The sequence below is a fragment of the Macrobrachium rosenbergii genome, chromosome 48 (genome assembly GCF_040412425.1).
Source record: "Macrobrachium rosenbergii isolate ZJJX-2024 chromosome 48, ASM4041242v1, whole genome shotgun sequence".
NCBI classification, from domain to species: Eukaryota; Metazoa; Arthropoda; class Malacostraca; order Decapoda; family Palaemonidae; genus Macrobrachium; species Macrobrachium rosenbergii.
The window spans coordinates 14,125,369-14,146,951 of record NC_089788.1 but is presented as its reverse complement, the minus strand read 5'-3'; the positions used below and the strand labels follow the sequence as shown (position 1 = coordinate 14,146,951).

Sequence of the window (21,583 nt, the reverse complement as noted above, 5' to 3'; positions counted from 1 at the left end):
TCTCTCTCTCTCTCTCTCTCTCTCTCTCTCTATATATATATATATATATATATATATATATATATATATATATATATATATATATATATATATATATATATACCGTGTATTTACAAGTATATATCTTTTATTATAATAAAAGTGAATATTTGTATATTTGTTTGGATGCTACGGAAATCAGAACCGCTTGACAGACCCAAACAAAATTTTGCACACGGCCTTTATGTCACCCCAGAAAGGCTTATAACTCAAAATGAATTCCTTACCCCGTGATAGACATACAAACAGAAAAAACAAATGAAATTTTCGTTTTTACGTCACCTTTTCCTTTAGTGCTTTATGAGTTAATTCTCATTTTCCACCTGACGCTCCACCTTTTCTGTCAGGCACTGTCTGTATGTGTATATATAATTATATATATATATATATATATATATATATATATATATATATATATATATATATATATATATATATATATATATATATATATATATATATATATATATAATGTTTGTGGGTGTGTGGTGTGTTTGTGTGTGTGTGTGTGTGTGTTGTGTGGAGTAGAACAGTGAAAAATATGTTAAAGAAATTCATTTAAATCAACTGAATTAAGGATATTCTATACAGAAGAAGAAATGCTAAACAAAGAACAAAGGGGGTAATGTAAATTTTTATAAGGTAAACTGATATGAAAAATATATGACACAAATTTCCGAAACAAAAACATATAAGAACCAAAATTGCAAGCCACAAGCGTGGTATGTAGTGCAGTACACCTGAACTTTGGACCAGGTCGTAGTTTAAAATGACTTAAAAAATCTATATATATATATATATATATATATATATATATATATATATATATATATATATATATATGCATATATGTATGTAATGTGGGTTCACATATATTCGTTGACATATTTACCTCAGCACTACATATAGCATAATTATGAGTTGATAAGTTGATGGTGATTTAGGTGCAGATGCATATTTTTGCGATCAGTAGAAAAAACATCCTGTCTTCAGTAATCATTTTCTTAATTTCCTAAAAAAAAAAAATTTTTTTTAAAGTCATTTATGGAAATTGCCTTCATAATGACGGAGCAACACCTCTTGAGTAATCACTGCATTCTCCTGCAGATTCCCCCAAGCACACCAGCCGCGGAGTGCGTGGCCTGAGGGGCGGAGGTGGCTCCCCCAGGAAGTCCCGACGGCGAATTCAGCAGCGCCCTCAGGAGGTAGTGGTCGTGAGGGAAGCCGCCTCCAATTCCACAGGTGTCGACCCGGAACTTGCTCGTCTGCAGGTAGGAGTGCCATGTTCTCTCTCTCTCTCTCTCTCTCTCTCTCTCTCTCTCTCTCTCTCTCTCTCTCTCTCTCTCAGATAGAACTTGAATGACATTATTGTTTTGAAAAGCTAGTAGCCATTCTCTCTCTCTCTCTCTCTCTCTCTCTCTCTCTCTCTCTCTCTCTCTCTCTCTCTCTCTCTCTCTCTCTCTCCATATAAAAGCAAACGGCTTCATCCAATATTGATACCATATACATTGTTGAAGCCTAAGCCCTTCCTTGAAATAAATTGTAATCTATTGGATAGCAGAAATGGAAGACGTAGATTAACAGTAATAAAGATAACATTATGCCGGTACCAGCAACAGCTTTGTCCTGGGAATAAACATTTTACGAGATTGAGGTAATAAAGTTTTAGCAGCGGCTATTACTTCATAGAACTGCTTCAAGGCTTTCCGTAATTTAGACCAGGTATTTTGAAATTTTTTTGTATTATCAAAATCTGGATGGTTCCCAAAGCAAACTTGTATAAATTCTTCAATAATTGCTTGCAATGTATTGCATGCATATATAATAAGCAGAGCTCAGTATTTCCCGGCCAACTGAGTATGATAAAATTAGAACACAATTTGATACTAAATTGCCTATTGTGGAATGCGCTATTGCATTCATTCCACTTTTAGATTATTTAATGACATGAGTGAACCCTCGGGTCTTGCTCTCAGTAACCACATGAATGACATTATCACCTGAGTTTCGAACATTATCTTTTTTTTACTCTTAAGATTAGCCACGTAGAAAGTCTGGATTTGATTGATCAGCAGAGCAAAAGAATGCTGTGACCTAGAATGGATTTAATGAAGGGAAAACTGGAAACGAAAGCATTGAAGTGATGGTAGGTTTTACTTTGGTTGGGGAGGGCAAAATTGATGGTTTTTATAGATGTATTTTCAATGATACTTTTTATGGAAGGGTTTCAGTTTCCTATGTTGATCATTGTTATCAAGAAATGAGGACACATTTTAGAAAAAAATTTAGTGGAAATTAATTTTGAAATTGTAAGTTGTTAACTGGTGGCTCGGGAAATCTGCATACAGAAACATGACAAGGCACTTTTTTCTATATGATGAGCGACTGGAACTTTTGTATGAATGTCTTAGCGTGCACTAATTCTCTCTCTCTCTCTCTCTCTCTCTCTCTCTCTCTCTCTCTCTCTCTCTCTCTCTCTCTCTCTCTCTCAAGATTCCCATGCCATCGTTGATGTTACTGGGATAATTTCTTTCCATCTCCCTTGTTCGTATTTTAATTTTAAAAAATTTTTAGTATTCGGTACTCATGGATTAAGTAATAGTTCAGTAAAATAGAGAACTGTTGAAAAATGTGTGTTGGTAATTTTAGATTAAGTTCTTACAAACAAAACTTTTCTCTAGAAGAGAGAGGAAGTCAGGATCGTTAATTGTAGAATATCGTAATGGTAGAACATTAATTGTAGAATGATACAGGTATATGTTTTGTTTAGTGCGCCAGAACTTTGTGATGAGTATGTATTTTTGTGTACTTTTTTAACACTTTGAAACTATTTCCTAACATATATTGAACCCAAGAGCACATATAATAATTTCTTATCGTCTTTAGTATTCTTTAGGCACGAATGCCAATTGCACAGTATTTTGTAATAATTATTTATATAGTTAGAGTAACTGGAAGCAAGTAGGGATTTGCACAGTTTGAGTAGATAATAACAAAGTTTGAGTGCTTCGGCAGCATATGAAAAATGTTTCTTTTTATTTATTCTTCCCTTTATAGGAAAGAACGAATGGGAAGATATTCACCATATACAAATTAATCTGTTGTATTTTGTTTTATTAAAAAGAAGGAAATGAATACTTCGTGACAAATGAGAAAAATAAGCTTTCTCTTGACTCCGTTCCTGTGACAGGAGAGGTCGTTAACATTGGTCATTAGTGTCCCTTCCTATACAGCCATGTATGATTTCAGGACAATCTTCCAATTCAAACCATTGCCCATTCATAGTAATGTACTCTTCTTTTGGATAGTATCTTCATAATCAGCCGTGAACCTGTCTCCCTAACAGAATACTGTTATCCAAACATCTGTTACTTCGTAGCAACAGTTCTCTTCTGGATAGTAACTTAGGCTCCTTTTCATGGTAATGTGATTCCCTCTTTCATAGCTAAATCCATGCCCTTTGGAAAGCACCCTCCCATCCAACCATTTATGGCATTGTGTCTTCGGATAGTATCCTCCTACCTAGCGGTGATTGTTTATATCCCTTTCAAAGCTATATTCTCTCCTTCGAATAGTCCATCCCAACGTTCCTACCGATCATGCGAGGCGCTTTAACGGCTCCTTCGGCCAGAGACCCCGAGGTTCTGGAGAGGCTGGACGCTGGCGCTATGACTGCCCTCTGCAAGAGATACCAGGCTCACCTGCACGCCATGGCCTACGTCACTTCTCACCATCAGGATAACCTGTCGGCGAAGATCAGGGAGGTGAGTTCGATGCTCTCTCTGAAATCTTATGCTTTGGGAGTCTCGTATTGTCGTTCACATTTTGTTCCTCATAGCTGTTGTCTTGGTAAATGGGTGGGACTTTTTATTTTGAGGAGGAACAGAGCCGGGTGGTTTAGACGTTGGATAACTGATATTATTATTAGTTTCGCCATAAGGGGTATAAATTCTACTTAGGGGTCATGCAAACCGAGTGGCCAAAGAATATTACTGAGAAATAGATGGTAAAGTTTAAACTTATATAGGTACGTGTGATTTACATGTTGTTTGGCCTGAAATAGTTGCTGAAGTTAAAGATCATAAGGAAAGTGGGAATAAAAATATGTATAAATTGTATACATCAGTCACTTTTTATTTACTATTATATTATTATTATTATTATTATTATTATTATTATTATTATTATTATTATTATTATATAAGGACCTTTCAGAAATCTCTCTCTCTCTCTCTCTCTCTCTCTCTCTCTCTCTCTCTCTCTCTCTCTCTCTCTCTCTCTCTCTCTCTCTCTCTCTTTGATAGTTGTTTAAACTTCTATATTCTACGATTTTCTGTGTGAGAGTCCACACACCAAGCTGCTTTTTTGTGTTATACAATTAGTAGCATTTTATGCCTTCGAGAATAAGTTATTTGTGAATTTAGGATTTTTGGCAACAACGCTTTTGATTCTTAGTAGCTGAGCAAAAGAAAAAATAAAAGATAAGAATAACATTTTATCATATCACGGCTTCAAGAAGCGTTGTTAGCAAGCTTTAAACTTGGTGGTAGACTTAGCTGTTGGGTACTCTCGAGTTAATCCTGTTATTTAAGTTGATCCTGATTGTGAGGCTTACAGTAATCTGATTATCAGCTTTTGAGTTGATACAAACAAGTCAGATAACAGTTCCAGTAGGTTTTGATTCAGTTTTAAAAAGTCTCTCCAAATAACTTGGCACGTTGGTCTCCGACGGATTTTCAGGTAATATTGCAGAATGGAATTTAATCTTGCCAACTGTTCTCCGAAAACCTTACTATGACATAGAAGCTTTCAACGTTGCCAGTGGCTCTTAGGTATTCTTGCCACCAGTTTGGACTTGAATTGTGGACGAATCTTACAATAATTTGGATAATTGGTCTTGGATGAAGGTCGCCGCATAACCCAAATTCCATCATTCACCTTGTCTGCTATTTGCTAAATACAGAAAACTTGGTGCGAGATACATTTTTGCGCAAAGTAAGCTGGTCCCACCTCCAAGCATTTTTGTTTTCATAATCAAGAGTGAAGTTCAAAAAATACGAAAATTCTAATAACACTGCGAATGCATTTCAGCTACTCTAATCATATTTTTAATTATCTTGTTATTTACCATGAGGTGATATGACATTTATAATAGAAGATGAAATTATATATCTTGTGTACTGCCTGATGATTCATGGATTAATTTACAATGATCTTGCTTCACATTTGTGCTTTCTGATTCATTCTTCAGTCTCAAGTTATAGAGGGCTCTCAAGTTTTAGAGGTCTCTCTCTCTCTCTCTCTCTCTCTCTCTCTCTCTCTCTCTCTCTCTCTCTCTCTCTCTCTCTCTCTCTCTCATTAGGAGAAGTTCTGTTCCACCCTCGTCCATGTCTTCAGAATATAAAGTTTAAGGAATTTTGTTGAAGCTGTATTAATATACAGTATATTTTATACTCAAGTTACCCCCTCCTCTCTCTCTCTCTCTCTCTCTCTCTCTCTCTGTATATATATATATATATATATATATATATATATATATATATATATATATATATATATATATATATATATATATATATATATATATATATATATATATATATAGTGTGTGTGTGTGTCTCTCTCTCTGTGGGAGATTTGTTCCATTCCATCCTCCTTGTTGAAGCTTGTGTTAATTAACTGTATATTTTTCACCGGTGCTACCTCGTTTTCTCTCATTGTCTTTCCTTCTCCCAGGTGGACGCGACCATGAGCAGCCTGGTATCGCAGCTGACGGAGCGTCAGAAGAGCTTCGCCCGCCACGCCGAGAAGCTCAGCCAGGTGACAGAGGTGAGCCATGCCCTCGCGCGGTGCCACGCCTCCCTCAACCTCATCCTCGAGAGCCTGGAGACCCTCAACGACTCCTTGCCTATCCAGGAAAGGCTGGAACCCTTCGTCTGGACGACTGGATAGGTTCTGCTGAAGGGAGCCGCTGATAGTCGTGGTCAATTGGAACGGCGGCTCTGATTGAATGTTAAGGAAGGAAAATTATATATATATATATATATATATATATATATATATATATATATATATATATATATATTAATTGATTGATTGACTTATTGTGCGATTAAGCATTCACGCTTAGGCTAATCCGAGTTGTGTTTAGCAACATCCTGCTAGGTGATGTCATTTTGCTCTCACCAAAAATCATATCATTAAGTGGAAATTTTTCCTGATGGCGATTTACTTCATTTTTATCCAAATAACAGGCTGGAATTAGTGAAGGAAAGTAGCATGATCGTGTGGTCCCAGATACTTTTCTTTTTACCGTCAAAGACCTTATTTATTTTCAGAGGAATTTAGTTTCGAAAGTTCTGCTGAAAAGAGATATATTTATGTGACCAGGAATTATTGAAAAAAAATTGAAGAACAAAATTATTAACAGTTGCAGAAATGTGTAATCGTACTCCTTTAAGTATTTCCCACGTTAGTATTATTGCGTCGCTCGGAAAAGCTTACGTTAACTACTCCCCGTGTTTATATATATATATATATATATATATATATATATATATATATATATATATATATATATATATATATATACTGTATATATATGTGTGTGTATGTATGTATATCAGATTAACATATCTCACATAATTTATGCTTAAATGGAAGCAGTTGTACAAGATGACTTACATGTATGTTATTTCGAACTTCCTTCTGTTTGTCCATCTTTTGTTGAAAGATAGATGTTATTGTGCTTTATTCAAGGAAAGAAAGTACGTGAAAAACATTAACTTTTCATTAATGCAATGTAATTTTTCCCGATCATTTATAGTAGCCTAAAATTATACCATGGTAATTCGACCCAGGTAGGTTCCATAAAATCATGTCGGAATAATTCGAACCAATTAGATTTTATAGCCTACACATAGTGTTTCGACATTTGGAACTTTAATAACTGTTTTGTGTTTTCGATTTCTTGGTGTTGCTTAAGCGTCATATTAATGAAACTATCATTCCTCTTATTTGCTGTTAAGAAAACTTGTCATTCACTATTAATATACGGTTCATAGGTAATCGATTAAAGCTTTGAAGACACGCAAAAATTTGAGTTGCCGAAGTCTTTAATTATACCGTAAGTATTTCTCGAGTATTTCCAAAGGACGTTCCATAAATTAATCCCCGTGGTTTTGTTAGTATTTTTCTACTCTTTTTAAAACATTAATATTACTATTTTTCAGTTCGGGCCTGTATCTGTATAAATGTATAGTCACTTACAAATATGTTTATATTTCCTCATACAGATGCATATAAGTATAAATATGTATATAAGTTATATTTGTATATATAAGCGTTTTCGGTTTTATATGTATTTGCTTTTACACATACTTTAAGTATCGTGTGTGTGTGTGGTGTGTGGAAATTAAATTAATTTTTTATTTTTTCTATTGTAAAGGAATTCCAATCAGTAATGATTAAAACGTCTGAACAGTTAGTAATTAGTCATGGGAATCGAAGTAAACACCCCCACCTTGTTTTTGACATGAGTGCTATAGCGTTAATCATTGGTCACAAGAAGAGTATCGCAATCAGATGACTGTATGAGGCTGTTCAGTTTAATTGCGTGAGAGACTTAAGTTCCATTGCGTGTGCATGATTGAAGATTACTTTTGTGGATAATCGCAACTGCTCTGTTGGCAACAAGCCGTATAGCTAAACTACTTAATAATTTAATTGGAGACCACATTAATTATGTAATTAGAGTACCCATTCGCAGAGACCATACCCGAGCGAGGGCTAGCAATCGCCGGTGACTGACAGTATCTTTATTTTCTGGCTATGGTGTGGCTACGAAGAAAGCAAACTAGGTCATACTTAACCAGTGTAAGTTTGGATAAAAATTACATTTGTGATGTCAAACAAGTATTTTTAAGTGAGCACCCCTGACCACAACCCACAGATAAACTTTAAGACGTGATGTACATTATTTTTTGTGAGAAGATCTCACCTTTTAGTTAATTAACGAAATAATGTAGATATACCAGAACAATTGATATACATTTTGTGTCTAAATCAGTTCAGAGAGTTGAAATATGAAACGTGTTAATGTCAGAGATCAGCTTGTAATCAGACCTCGGTGGTTTTGATAGGGTTATCAGTTTGTAGGTAGGGGTCATGAAAACAAGGTACTGATAGGGAAAGGTGACCCTTACGGGCAGACCATTATAAGTGAGACATAGAGTTCAGAGGTTCTATGTGATCGAACAAAAGGTGAAAAAGACAGTTTCTGGTTTTATCTTTGGTCACTTTTTTTTTTTATTTGGTATAAATCTTTAGTGGAATCAGTTCCCACTTCCGTGTATGTATTAATATAAAACTGCATGTGTTTCCGTAAGTAAAAATGTTTATATACATACGAAAATGTGTTTGCAACGTGAATTGTATAAATAAAGATGCATGCACTTACATGTGCTGTGTATGTAAGCGCATGTGTCATCGCGTGTATAAATTTCTGGATAGGCGTGCATATATACTTATAATACGTAGACCTGTATATTGCTTAGTTAATGTATATGTAGGTAAATAGATAATTTTCTTACACTCGTTTCTGACTACATTGCTCTAACCTGTATGACGTTATAATTACATATCAGAACCGTAATCGAATTGCAGACGTAATAGTGAGGCAATAAGCTTTGCGTAATAGAAGTACCTGTAGCTGTGTACTCTGGTTCACCCCTTTCATTATTTGTTGATTTACAAGCAATAACCATCGGTCATTGTCCTTCACGGTTTCCCCTCAGTGTGCTAATAAAAGATGATCAAAGATTCGTTATTTTATTTAACATTACACGGTCAGGGAAGTATACTACTGAAAGGTTGAATATGTATGTATGTATGTGTGTGTGTTGGTAAATATATGTTTGTATGTATGTATATATAATTTTATATATAATATATATATATATATATATATATATATATATATATATATATATATATATATATATATATATATATATATATATATATATATATATAATATATATATAGGTACCAAAAGAATTATCAGAATGCTGGACATTTGGAAGAGAAGAAAAGCAGTGTGTTCAACACCTGTGTGCATCGCCGACACATGTTGAGATAATGAGGAATCATTGTCTGTTCTGAAAGAAGGAACCACAGCAGATGTGAAATTTAGAGGTGACGGGAGGTTTTCAATGACTAACAACGAAAGCAAAAGCAAAGTGAAGGTAATTTCTAGAAGAGAAAGAACCCTCTTGCACATGGGCATGATAATGGCGAGATTTCAAGCACCTGTTTAGTATACCGACCGTGAATGAGAACTCCGCAGCAGCGATGAAAACAAGATGCTTACAAAGATGTTGGCGAAGAGCTTTATATGGAGTTGGTAATATTATTCGTGAAAGCAGAAATTAAAACAATAGACACCGTCAGTGCACCTCACGCAGTGTACTGTAGGCATTACATGAGGTTCTTTGCATCGTCCCTTCGGCCACTAGCTGCAACCCCTTTCATTCCTATTAGTGTCCCTCCTACGTTCATATTCTCTTCCTTCAGTCTTACTTTTTCCTCTTAGGTTATACTGTTTTTATCGGATCAAATTTATTAATAGTTCTTTTTAGCAGAATTTTATATATTTATTTATTTATTTTAGTTATAGTTTTGTTTTTTTCTTTTTAGTAAAATTTATATGTAGTTCTGTTTAGCAGATTTTTTTTTAATTTTGTATAACATACTACTATAAAAGTGAAAAGATCACATTTAGTATTCGGCGTCAGTGACCCTGCTAGTGTGACGCCAGATAACCCACAATCAATCAATCAATCTACCCTTTCCAAACAATTGTTTCATATTGCAGCTGCAAGGTTTACCTCCTGTTACACCTTTCAAACCTTTCAACTCTCAATTTCCCTCTCAGCGCTGACTGACCTTATAGGTCACAACGCTTGGCCTTTGGCCAAAAAATTTAATATTCTTCTAAAACAGTAGAAACAAGAAAAAAAACAAGGATGATGAAATCAAACGGAATGGAATATCTGAGCAATGAGGAGAGGAGGTACATGGGTGGCCAGGAGAGGAAATGGACATCATAAAATGCAATTCTGTGGGTGAATGTTATGGTGAAGGACTTACTGAAGGCGGCTGTCAGATGGTAGGCTTAGAGATGTGGGAAAGAGGTGTTCGACTGCCATCTGTGCATCAGTGTCTGTGCTTCACCGTAAGTGACCTCCGTGAGAGACGAGGAAAATGTCCAAGGTTTATGTAATTATATTTTTATATATATAAGTTTGTATGTGTGTATATATACGTTTATCACAGGTGCAGACACAAATGGTGTTTAAAAATGTTTGTTTTTTTACTGAGGCTTACAGTACAGATAAGCAGACTTCTTATTAAACATCTATGTGTATATGTAAAACTCACGCACACTATATATGTGTATGTATATATATATATATATATATATATATATATATATATATATATATATATATATATATATATATAGCCTATATATGCGTGTGTGTGTATTTACCAGTCAGTGCTTATTCCTCACAATGCTGTCTACTGGTAATAAAAGATGTTATACTAACATGTATGAAATTTTTTTTTTATATTACATGTACCTTAAGATTATGTTAATATTTTTACTGTTTGATGAGTAGAATTTATCATTTATAGTGGGAGTCAGCTCAGTGGTCTGGTTAAACTAATATATACTTAACTTTTTACATATACTAAAACACTAAGAACAGTAACTTAATTTGTGCATGCATCCGTAGGATTGATATTTACTTAGTGATAAGTAATGTACCTTTTGTTTTTCCATGAAGTACAGAAGTCCTTTTCTTTAATTGTGTATATATATATATATATATATATATATATATATATATATATATATATATATATATATATATATACATACATACTGTATATGTGTATATTTATGTATGTAGATATATATAATGTATGTGTTTATATATATATATATATATATATATATATATATATATATATATATATAGAGAGAGAGAGAGAGAGAGAGAGAGAGAGAGAGAGAGAGAGAGAGAGAGAGAGAGAGAGAGAGAGAGAGATGGCATAAGGGGATTATATGTAGGCATGATTATATGTAGGTATAATCATGTATCACCTTTTTTGCATTTAAATTAAACAGTTTATTAAAGCTAAACCGTATTCTGTACATGAAGTGGAATGGTGCAAGTATTACGAGCAATGTGGGCTGTGATTGGTCTGTTAAGGCAATATTAGCTTTATTGATAAAACGGTATCAATTTTGTTAACCTTGTTATCTGTCGATAACGGATACTGAAGCAATGGTGGTCTGTATTTGCAGGCAGAAAATATTGACTCTGAAAAATGATAAGAGACGAACGAGTCGTTATCTGTGATATAACATTTAACCTAATTCCGTTATAACTACGGTCATTTTGTGATCCTTCCTCAGTGTATTGGTTGTGAGCTTTGCGAATATTGTTAAACTTGTGAAGTGAATTTTCAGAAGTATATTTTTGGAGTAGTTACATCGACATAGCATAGGATTTTGGCTTCAATTAGAACGCTCTGAAAGGCAAGTGCATTTAAAATTATGCTGAAGTCTGTCAGTTATGTCAACTCTTGGTGTGAATTTTCGAATTTTTCCACTATTTAAATGTTCGTATTTTTTTAACATTACCAGTATTATTTATTTATTGATATTATTGTAATCAATATCTTTTTTAACTGAGCGAAACATGTCACTGCACTGATACGTTATGTGTACGTAATTTCAGTCGAATGATTGTTCGTCTTTATACAGACTGAAATACGAAAATTAGCTCTATATAGTGGCTAACCCGATAATTGTTTTAGGTTGCAGGGAGATATCAAAAGTTAGCAGATTAGCAAGGCTGTTGTTTTGAAGCCAAATTTAACAGACATTAGCTAGGCTGGAGTTTTGATGGCAAAATTTGACAGAAACTAGCAAGGCTGTTGTTTTGCTGACAAAATTTAAGACACTAGCAAGGCTGGTGTTTTACTGGCACAACTTAACAGACACTAACAAGGCTGAAGTTTTGAAGGCAAAATTTAACAGACACTAGCAAGGCCGTTGTTTTGATGGCAAAATTTAACAGATACTAGCAAGGCTGAAGTTTTGAAGGCAAAATTTAACAGACACTAGCAAGGCTGAAGTTTTGATTGCAAAATTTAACAGACACTAGCAAGTCTGAAGTTTTGAAGGCAAAATTTAACAGACACTAGAAGGCTAAAGTTTTGAGGGCAAAATTTAACAGATACTAGCAAGGCTGTTTTGCTGGCGAAATTTAAGACACTATCAAGGCTGTCGTTTTGATGGCAAAACTTAACAGTCATTAGCAAGGCTGAAGTTTTGAAGGCAAAATTGAACCGACGCTAGCAAGGCTGAAATTTTGAAGGCAAAATTTAACAGACGCTAGCAAGGCTGAAGTTTTGAAGGCAAAACTTAACAGACACTAGCAAGGCTGAAGTTTTGAAGGCAAAATTTAACAGACGCTAGCAAGGCTGAAGTTTTGAAGGCAAAATTTAACAGACGCTAACAAGGCTGAATTTTTGAAGGCAAAATTTAACTGACGCCAGCAAGGCTGAAGTTTTGAAGGCAAAATTTAACAGGCGCTAGCAAGGCTGAAGTTTTGAAGGCAAAACCTAACAGACACTAGCAAGGCTGAATTTTTGAAGGCAAAATTTAACAGAGACTAGCAAGGCTGAAGTGTTGAAGGCAAAATTAACCGACACTAGCAAGGCTGAATTTTTGAAGGCAAAATTTAACAGACACTAGCAAGGCTGAATTTTTGAAGGCAAAAGTTAACAGACGCTAGCAAGGCTGAAGTTTTGAAGGCAAAATTTAACAAACGCTAGCAAGGCTGAAGTTTTGAGGGCAAAATTTAACAGACGCTAGCAAGGCTGAAGTTTTGAAGGCAAAATTTAACAGACGCCAGCAAGGCTGAAGTTTTGAAGGCAAAATTTAACAGACGCTAACAAGGCTGAATTTTTGAAGGCAAAATTTAACTGACGCTAGCAAGGCTGAAGTTTTGAAGGCAAAAATTAACAGGCGCTAGCAAGGCTGAAGTTTTGAAGGCAAAACCTAACAGACACTAGCAAGGCTGAATTTTTGAAGGCAAAATTTAACAGACACTAGCAAGGCTGAAGTGTTGAAGGCAAAATTTAACTGACGCTAGCAGGGCTGAAGTTTTGAAGGCAAAATTTAACCGACGCTAGCAAGGCTGAATTTTTGAAGGCAAAAGTTAACAGATGCCAGCAAGGCTAAATTTTTGAAGGCAAAATTTAACAGACGCTAACAAGGCTGAAGTTTTGAAGGCAAAATTTAACCGACGCTAGCAAGGCTGAAGTTTTGAAGGCAAAATTTAACAGACACTAGCAAGGCTGATTTTTTGAAGGCAAAATTTAACTGACGCTAGCAAGGCTGAATTTTTGAAGGCAAAACCTAACAGACACTAGCAAGGCTGAAGTTTTGAAGGCAAGATTTAACAGACGCTAGCAGGGCTGAAGTTTTGACGGCAAATTTTAACAGAAGCTAGCAAGGCTGAATTTTTGAAGGCAAAATTTAACCGACGCTAGCAAGGCTGAATTTTTGAAGGCAAAATTTAATGGACGCTAGCAAGGCTGAAGTTTTGAAGGCAAAATTTAACAGACGCTAGCAAGGCTGAAGTTTTGAAGGCAAAATTTAACAGATGCTAGCAAGGCTGAAGTTTTGAAGGCAAAATTTAACAGACGCTAGCAAGGCTGAATTTTTGAAGGCAAAATTTAACCGACGCTAGCAAGGCTGAATTTTTGAAGGCAAAAAATAACCGACGCTAGCAAGGCTAAAGTTTTGAAGGCAAAATTTAACTCACGCCAGCAAGGCTGAATTTTTGAAGGCAAAATTTAACCGACGCTAGCAAGGCTGAAGTTTTAAAGGCAAAATTCAACAGACACTAGCAAGGCTGAATTTTTGAAGGCAAAATTTAACAGACGCTAGCAAGGCTGAATTTTTTGAGACAAAATTTAACCAACGGAAGCAAGGCTGAAGTTTTGAAGGCAAAATTTAACAGACGCTGGCAAGGCTGAAGTTTTGAAGGCAAAACCTAACAGACACTAGCAAGGCTGAAGTTTTGAAGGCAAAATTTAACAGACGCTAGCAAGGCTGAAGTTTTGAAGGCAAAATTTAACAGAAGCTAGCAAGGCTGAAGTGTTGAAGGCAAAATTTAACCGATGCTAGCAAGGCTGAATTTTTAAAGGCAAAATTTAACCGACGCTAGCAAGGCTGAATTTTTTAAGGCAAAATTTAAATGGCGCTAGCAAGGCTGAAGTTTTGAAGGCAAAATTTAACCGACGCCAGCAAGGCTGAAGTGTTGAGGGCAAAATTTAACAGACACTAGCAAGGCTGTTGTTTTGCTGGAGAAATTTAAGACACTATCAAGGATGGTTAGAGCACTAGTATATCTTAACTGCTTCGTGTTATGTGTTACCGGAAGGAAATTTTTGTTAACAGTTACAGTAGAGGCAAAATAGGACCGCGAGTTAACTTGCGTCTTCTGCAAAGTATCTGCTGTAACTTAATATTCAGTTATTTCGAGGTTCGCGAATTTGAAAGCAAAACACTAGTCTTGCTGGTCTGTTAGCTTTGCCATCAAAACCACAGCCTTGCTAGTGACTTAAATTTTGCCATCAAAACTTAAGCCTTGCTAGTGTCTGTTAAGTTTTGATGGCAAAACTTAACAGACACTAGCAAGGCTGAAGCTTTGAAGGCACAAATTAACAGACACTAGCAAGGCTGAAGTTCTGAAGGCATAATTTAACAGACGCTAGCAAGGCTGAAGTTTTGAAGGCAAAACTTAACAGACACTAGCAAGGCTGAAGTTTTGGAAGGCAAAATTTAACAGTCCCTAGCACGGCTGAAGTTTTGAATGCAAAATTTAAGACACTAGCAAGGCTGTTGTTTTGCTGGCGAAATTTAAGACACTAGCAAGGCTGTTGTTTTGATGGCAAAACTAACAGACACTAGCAAGGCTTAAGTTTTGATGGCAAAATTTAACACACTAGCAAGGCTGTGGTTTTGAAGGCAAAAGCTAACAGACCATCAAGACTGATGTTTTGCTTTCGGAATTCGCGAACTTCAAAATAACAGAATATTAAATTACAGCAGATACTTTGCAAAAGACGCAAGTTACTCGCGGCCCTATTTTGCCTCTATTGTAACTGTTAACAAATATTTCCTTCCGGTAACACATAACACGAAAGCAGTTAAGATATATTAGTGCCCTAACCAGCATGGATTCGAATCCCGCCTGAGAAGAATTTCTTCATTCCTTTCCTTTCAGACTTGAGGCTTTCAGTGGAAAATATAAACAAAAATATTTAAAAAGAGAGAACTTTCGGAGACCATTGAGGCTTTTAACTGGTGAGTGTAACAGTCGAGGATAGGTTGGCTATGTACTGTAATGTCCTGTCAACCTTGCACTATGAAATTATAATACCTGAATAAGATTTGCCCCTTAGTCGTATGCCCCATTTCCACAGGGAGAGCGTATAGAATCCGATTATGGTGTTTCATAAATGCTTTGACTTTTAAATTGGTAGCCTAAGAAGTAAATTGACTACCTCTAGTGGTGTCTCCAGACTGGAATTGGATAATGTCGCTAGCATTAACTTTAAATTGGGCAGTCCCTGTTGCTAGCATAAAATTGAATTTGGAAACCCCGACATTTGCATAGAACAAAATGAGGTCAACTTTTTTGTTACCCTAAGGAACAAGTTGATCAGTACATATGAAGAGAATATTATACACAGATGAAGAGAATATTATACACAGATAGTAAACTCCCACATTAAACAGTCTTTCCTTTGTTCTGTCAGTCATTGTTTATTATCTTGGGCTATAACATTATTTTCCTTGTGTACTTTACTGAAAATGTCACTACTATTTCACACACAAAATGAAGCGCGAAAAATGTTCTGTTGTCATTAGGATTGTTGTTCAGTATCAATACATGAGCAGCACAATACAGACATGTGATTAACACTTTTGGTTAAAAAAAAGTCTTTAAAAGTCTTTAAAAAGTCTTGTTTTATATGTCTCTACATAACAATCAACCTTTTTTTAAGGTTTTATATTTTTGTTGGTGTATCTGCCCGTTTATATATATATATATATATATATATATATATATATATATATATATATATATATATATATATATATATATATATATATATATATATATATATATATATATATATATATATATATATATATATATATATATATATATATATATATATATATATATATATATATATATGTATGTATGTATGTATAGGTATTCAATTTTTTCAAACCTAGTTATATATTTTTGTTGGCATATCTGCCCTTCCGCTTATTTGACGTAAGGCGTCGTGGTAGAAAGTTACCCCGGGCTTCAGTAAACTGAAATTTTATCGTAATGCGGTCGGTCATCTTAAAATTACCGAAAGGGCTGATCTTATTTTAAGCTAAAGATTGCGGATACAGAGACCACCTGATTATAATACCTGCAAAAAATTGAACTCATGTGCGCAGCTTAGTCAGATAGTGATCCCTCCCACATGCTTAGGGTCCTCTTCTGTTTTTTTTTTTTTTTTTTTTTTTTTTTTTTTTTTTTTTTTTTCAGCCAAGCCGGGCAATGGAGTACTTCCTTGTGGTTTTCTTTCTATGAAAGATCATTGTTATTTTTCTCTTGAGAGGAACTGAGACGATTTGTAAATACCTTTTACATTACCTTCATGCTTCGTAATTGAGTTAAATATAGAACTTCATTTGGCCGCCTCTTAAAGTTTCAAATTATATTCACTTTCACTTTGAAGGAATTGGAGTTGGTACGGGGAGTGTACAGCTTTCTGGCTTTTCAGCAAGGCTTTATGAATGAAGTTGCTTGGCCTACATGTTATCTTTACTCAGCGTAAGTTAAGCCTCAGTGCCAACGCTGTGTGATTGCACCTTCTGCAGATAGGTGATGGGGTCGTCAAATTCATGCTATATATATATATATATATATATATATATATATATATATATATATATATATATATATATATATATATATATATATATATATGTATATATATATATATATGTGTGTGTATATATATATATATATATATATATATATATATATATATATATATATATATATATATATATATATATATAGTACATACATATATATTATATATAATTATATATATTATATATTTTATGTGTATATATATGTGTGTGTGTGTAAATATCCATGTATGAAAGTAGGACATTTTTAAGGATTTTTCGTTTCACCACCAGAATTTGGTTAAAAATATTGCTATAGCGCACAAGCGCAATGTAAGTGGTACATGGGTTATTGAAAAAGTGATGAAATGCCAGTCATTCCATGAAGTTGCCACACATTTGTCAGTGAAGTAACTCGATACGTTATATTCTTAAAGACTAATGGGTTCATTAGAGTTGTTGCTATGTCATTGGATGCTAGTTAATTGGCCGTCACATTCAATATATTGGTTTCAGTTTGTTAAGCTTCGTCACACATATACTTTCTATACCTAGTAGTACAATGGTATTATTTTATGCTCACAACCAAGAAATCCCCATAGGGGCGTAGTGCCGTCAGTGCACCTCACGGACGGCACTGTAGGCATTACTTAAGGTTCTCTGCAGCGTTCCATTGGCCACCAGCTGCAAATCCTTACATTCTTTTCGTTCCTCCGTTCATATGCTCTTTCCACCCTCTCCTAACAATTGTTTCATAGTGCAACTGCGAGGTTTCCCTCCCGTTACATCTTTAAAACCTTTTCACCCTCAGTTTCCCTCTTAGCGCTGACTGACCTCATAGGTCCCAGCTCTTGTCCTTTGGCCTAAATTTTACATTCCATCGATATATATTCCATAACCAAGAACCCCCCGTTTGATCCCCTCGGTCGAGTAAGAAGAGGCACAAGAAGTGGACACTTCTTTACAAAGCAAGCATTGAATTATACAAACGGTAGGGGTGGGTTGCAGTTGGCGGTAGGAAGACCGAGAGACAAGACTTAGTGTTAGTCGGGAACGATCATTGATCCATCAAAACGAATGCTATCCTGTCAAAAAAAAAAAAAAAAAAAAAGGAAGGCCTCAACGAGGTATCTTCGCCCTAATTGGGTGAAACCATTCATCAAATGCTCTATTATGGTGAAAGTTTGATCATTCAAAATGTTAGGAGGGTAATTTACACTACAATGCATTGTTGGGAGACCGCAGGTGAACTCTAATTAAAGACAGTATCAGCTTACAGATAAAATGAGAACTAGTTGATGATGATATGGAAAGTAAACATTAAAAGTGAAAGGCAATTGTTCCCAAATGCTAAAAAAAAAAAAAAAAAAAAAAAAAAGATAAGTAGCCGACTGTAAAAAAGTTTATATAATGATTCCCCCTCTCTCTCTCTCTCTCTCTCTCTCTATATATATATATATATATATATATATATATATATATATATATATATATATATATACTGTATATATATATATATATATATATATATATATATATATATACTCGTGTATATATATATATATATATATATATATATATATATATATATATATATATTATATATTTATATATGTTTATGTATGTGTGTGTATCAGTACAATGTTCAGATTTTTTTGTATTGAACCCATGAATTAACATCTCAGCTGGAATGAAATAAGCAAACGCAGCAACGCAGAAATTTAAGGTAATTCCATAGCAACAGGTTTTTTTTATGTAATTCCAAAAGTGATGTCTTTTATGCCAAAACTTGGCCAAAGTCATCCAGTTTTCGGCAACGAGTTGTCAAAAGTGGATTGCCAGTGTATAAAAGATTTTCTCCTGCCGGGATATTCTGTGGATTTTAATCTAGATTTATCAACGATTACAGTCCCATCTTTCGTCAGAGCCTCACTTATTGGAGTAATAAAGTTGTTAGTGTTTCAACTGTTGCTAGGTTAGGTTTCTGTTTTCGAGTTTACGACCATTTTGTCTTGGCAATTTCTGTCTGAGCGACAGACATGAGGCTCGTCTTGAAAGTATAAGCAGCCCATTCACGATCAGTAATTACTGAAGGAATTCCTTCAGTGTCAGAACTAGGACGTCCACTAACGGTCAGTGCGTTCATCAGTGTAGGATAGACTACCGTGGTGATTAGACAATCGAAATGGCTTCCTCTATTTTTTGTGATAATGAGTTATTGTTGATGGGATTAGGGCTTGTTGCGGCGCATTCTACTTTGAAGAAACGAAGAAAGACTAAATCAAAATGGTGTAAGGATTGGCTACAGGGAAGGGATTTAAAATCACACATATTTTTGATGGAAGAACTGAGATTTGAACCACAAGACGGGCTTAATTATTTAAGAATGGACGAGGAAACCTATGATCAGTTGCTTTTTTTGCTTCTTTCCTGAAATTACTCCTGTAGATGTTGATTTTTTTCTTCACTAAGTCTGTGGTTGCATCAGGATACTTTTCTTTAAGTTTTTCTGCTAATTTTCCATACGCTTCGTTTTTTTATATTTATTCAGATAATGTTTTGACTTAATTTGCCAAAGGCATGGCTGTTCTTTGTATAACTGTAAAAATTCGCCCCAAAATTCTCTATCTTCCGGCATCTTAACTACTTAAACCTCACTCAAATCTCTGCACCAACATTCCTCACACTCTGGCCATGCGGTTCACACTGATAACTTAACTGACTGGTAGCCATTCACGGTCAATGTTCCCTTCAGTGCGCGTTAGCCCCGCCTCCAAAATCAAGCAGAGTTTGATTCTCATCAGTGTAACTGACAGTTGTACTGACAGGCCTCAAACAACCCCATTCACGATCATTTTTGCCAAGTTTGAAGGAATTCCTTCAGTAATTACTGATCGTGAATGGCTTGCTTATCAATCAGAAGAGAGGCGGTGAATGCAACCCTAATGAAAAAAGTTTTATTTTGCTTTGTTTTGAACTTTACAGATCATAATCATTTCTTAGATCGCGCGTTGAAAGTAAAAAGAGGGCATCTATAGGAAGAGTTGGTATGACTTTCGAAAGTCCCTCTTGCTGTTGGTGAATGCGTACAAAAGTATATCGTAGCTAAGAACATAATTGACACACGTTTTTATTTCAAAAATTTCTGCAATGTTTCTCATTCAAAGCTATCGTTGCAAAGGAGTATTTGCTTCCGGGCTGTTGTTAGAAGATTGCTGTTTTATCATCGTTAAATACGTAAGTTTTGGAGCATCAGCAGAATGATAGAGATAAGCGCTGAATGGTTGTTCATACTTGCTTTTTAGCCTAAATTCCATGAATCCAGTCCAATTAAAAGAAGAAAGTAAGAGTTGTTTAAAGTGGCCAAGAATTACTACTAAAACCTCATAACTGAAGTATTGGAATCACATTAAGCCCTACATATTGGGATCAGATTAAGCCCTAAATTTATAAATTTCTTTCTCTCTCTCTCTCTCTCTCTCTCTCTCTGAGAGGACCTCAACGAGGTAATCGCCACTCCACCTGTGAAAGAGCCAGGGATATCCTTTTTTCGTCTGTTATCATCAACAAAAGAGATTTGATAACTTTACAGATATCATCTCTCTCTCTCTCTCTCTCTCTCTCTCCTTCTTCTTCTTCTTCTTCTTCTTCTTCTTCTTCTAAGCAAAATCATTCTATGGCCGAACTAATGTAATCTACATGAGAATGCATGCATGTAAGTGTATCGGATCAGATTCCAACATAAATATGTGTAATTTAGAGTAACACTCTTATATATAGTCATCTTGATGAAATTTGAGACTGACTTTTAGCAGTGTCGGCAATTCTTGTTATGTGTGGCAATGAAGTGTATCCATGTTATTGAATACTTCTTCAATTTACGTCATTTTGATTCATTAATGGTAAGGTTTATTTGAAGGTTTGTACCTTTCATGAATGCATTACGAAACATGGGATGTAATCTTCTGTAAGTAAATAGGTACGTTTAAGTGAAAACTATGCAAAGAATCACTTCGTGGTTTGGTTTTATGTTGTGTATATAATATATACATACATACATTATATATATATATATATATATATGTGTGTGTGTGTGTGTGTGTGTGTGTGTATATGATATATATGATTTTTGGGCGTAGTCTTTATCGTTTAGTGCTATTGACCTGCTATTTCCATTTTCCTACGACAAATTAGCTTCTCTTCTTCCGTCCAGCCGGTCCATACAGGAAATTCTGTGTAGGTGTGTATGTGTATATTTAAGCATAATTATATATACAAGAAGAAGGAGTGAGGAAGGGGGCCTGCATAAATATAATTTGAACTAGTTTTGGTGGAAGTTTGAGAGTACAACGGAACAGCTAAATGTGTCATATACATGGTTCTCGAGAAAAGTTTTATATCTATAATATGTAAAGATATGATGTGTATGGTGTTGAGTGTGTAGGTGCAGAAGGTAATTTGGTAAGAGCT

The 21,583-nt window shown here is 35.0% G+C and overlaps 1 protein-coding gene across 5 annotated transcripts in view; it reads left to right on the top strand.

The window, feature by feature from the left end:
• BORCS5 (BLOC-1 related complex subunit 5) overlaps positions 1-8,859 on the top strand; it is a 352,792-nt gene extending 343,933 nt beyond the window's left edge. For all 5 annotated transcript variants that reach the window (XM_067091396.1, XM_067091398.1, XM_067091397.1 and 2 more), the window contains 3 exons: positions 1,147-1,310; positions 3,615-3,803; positions 5,776-8,859. In XM_067091396.1, coding sequence (XP_066947497.1) covers positions 1,147-1,310; positions 3,615-3,803; positions 5,776-5,991 — 569 coding nt within the window. In that variant the 3' untranslated portion in view covers positions 5,992-8,859. The remainder of the gene's footprint in view (positions 1-1,146; positions 1,311-3,614; positions 3,804-5,775) is intronic.
• Positions 8,860-21,583: the final 12,724 nt, after the last annotated feature.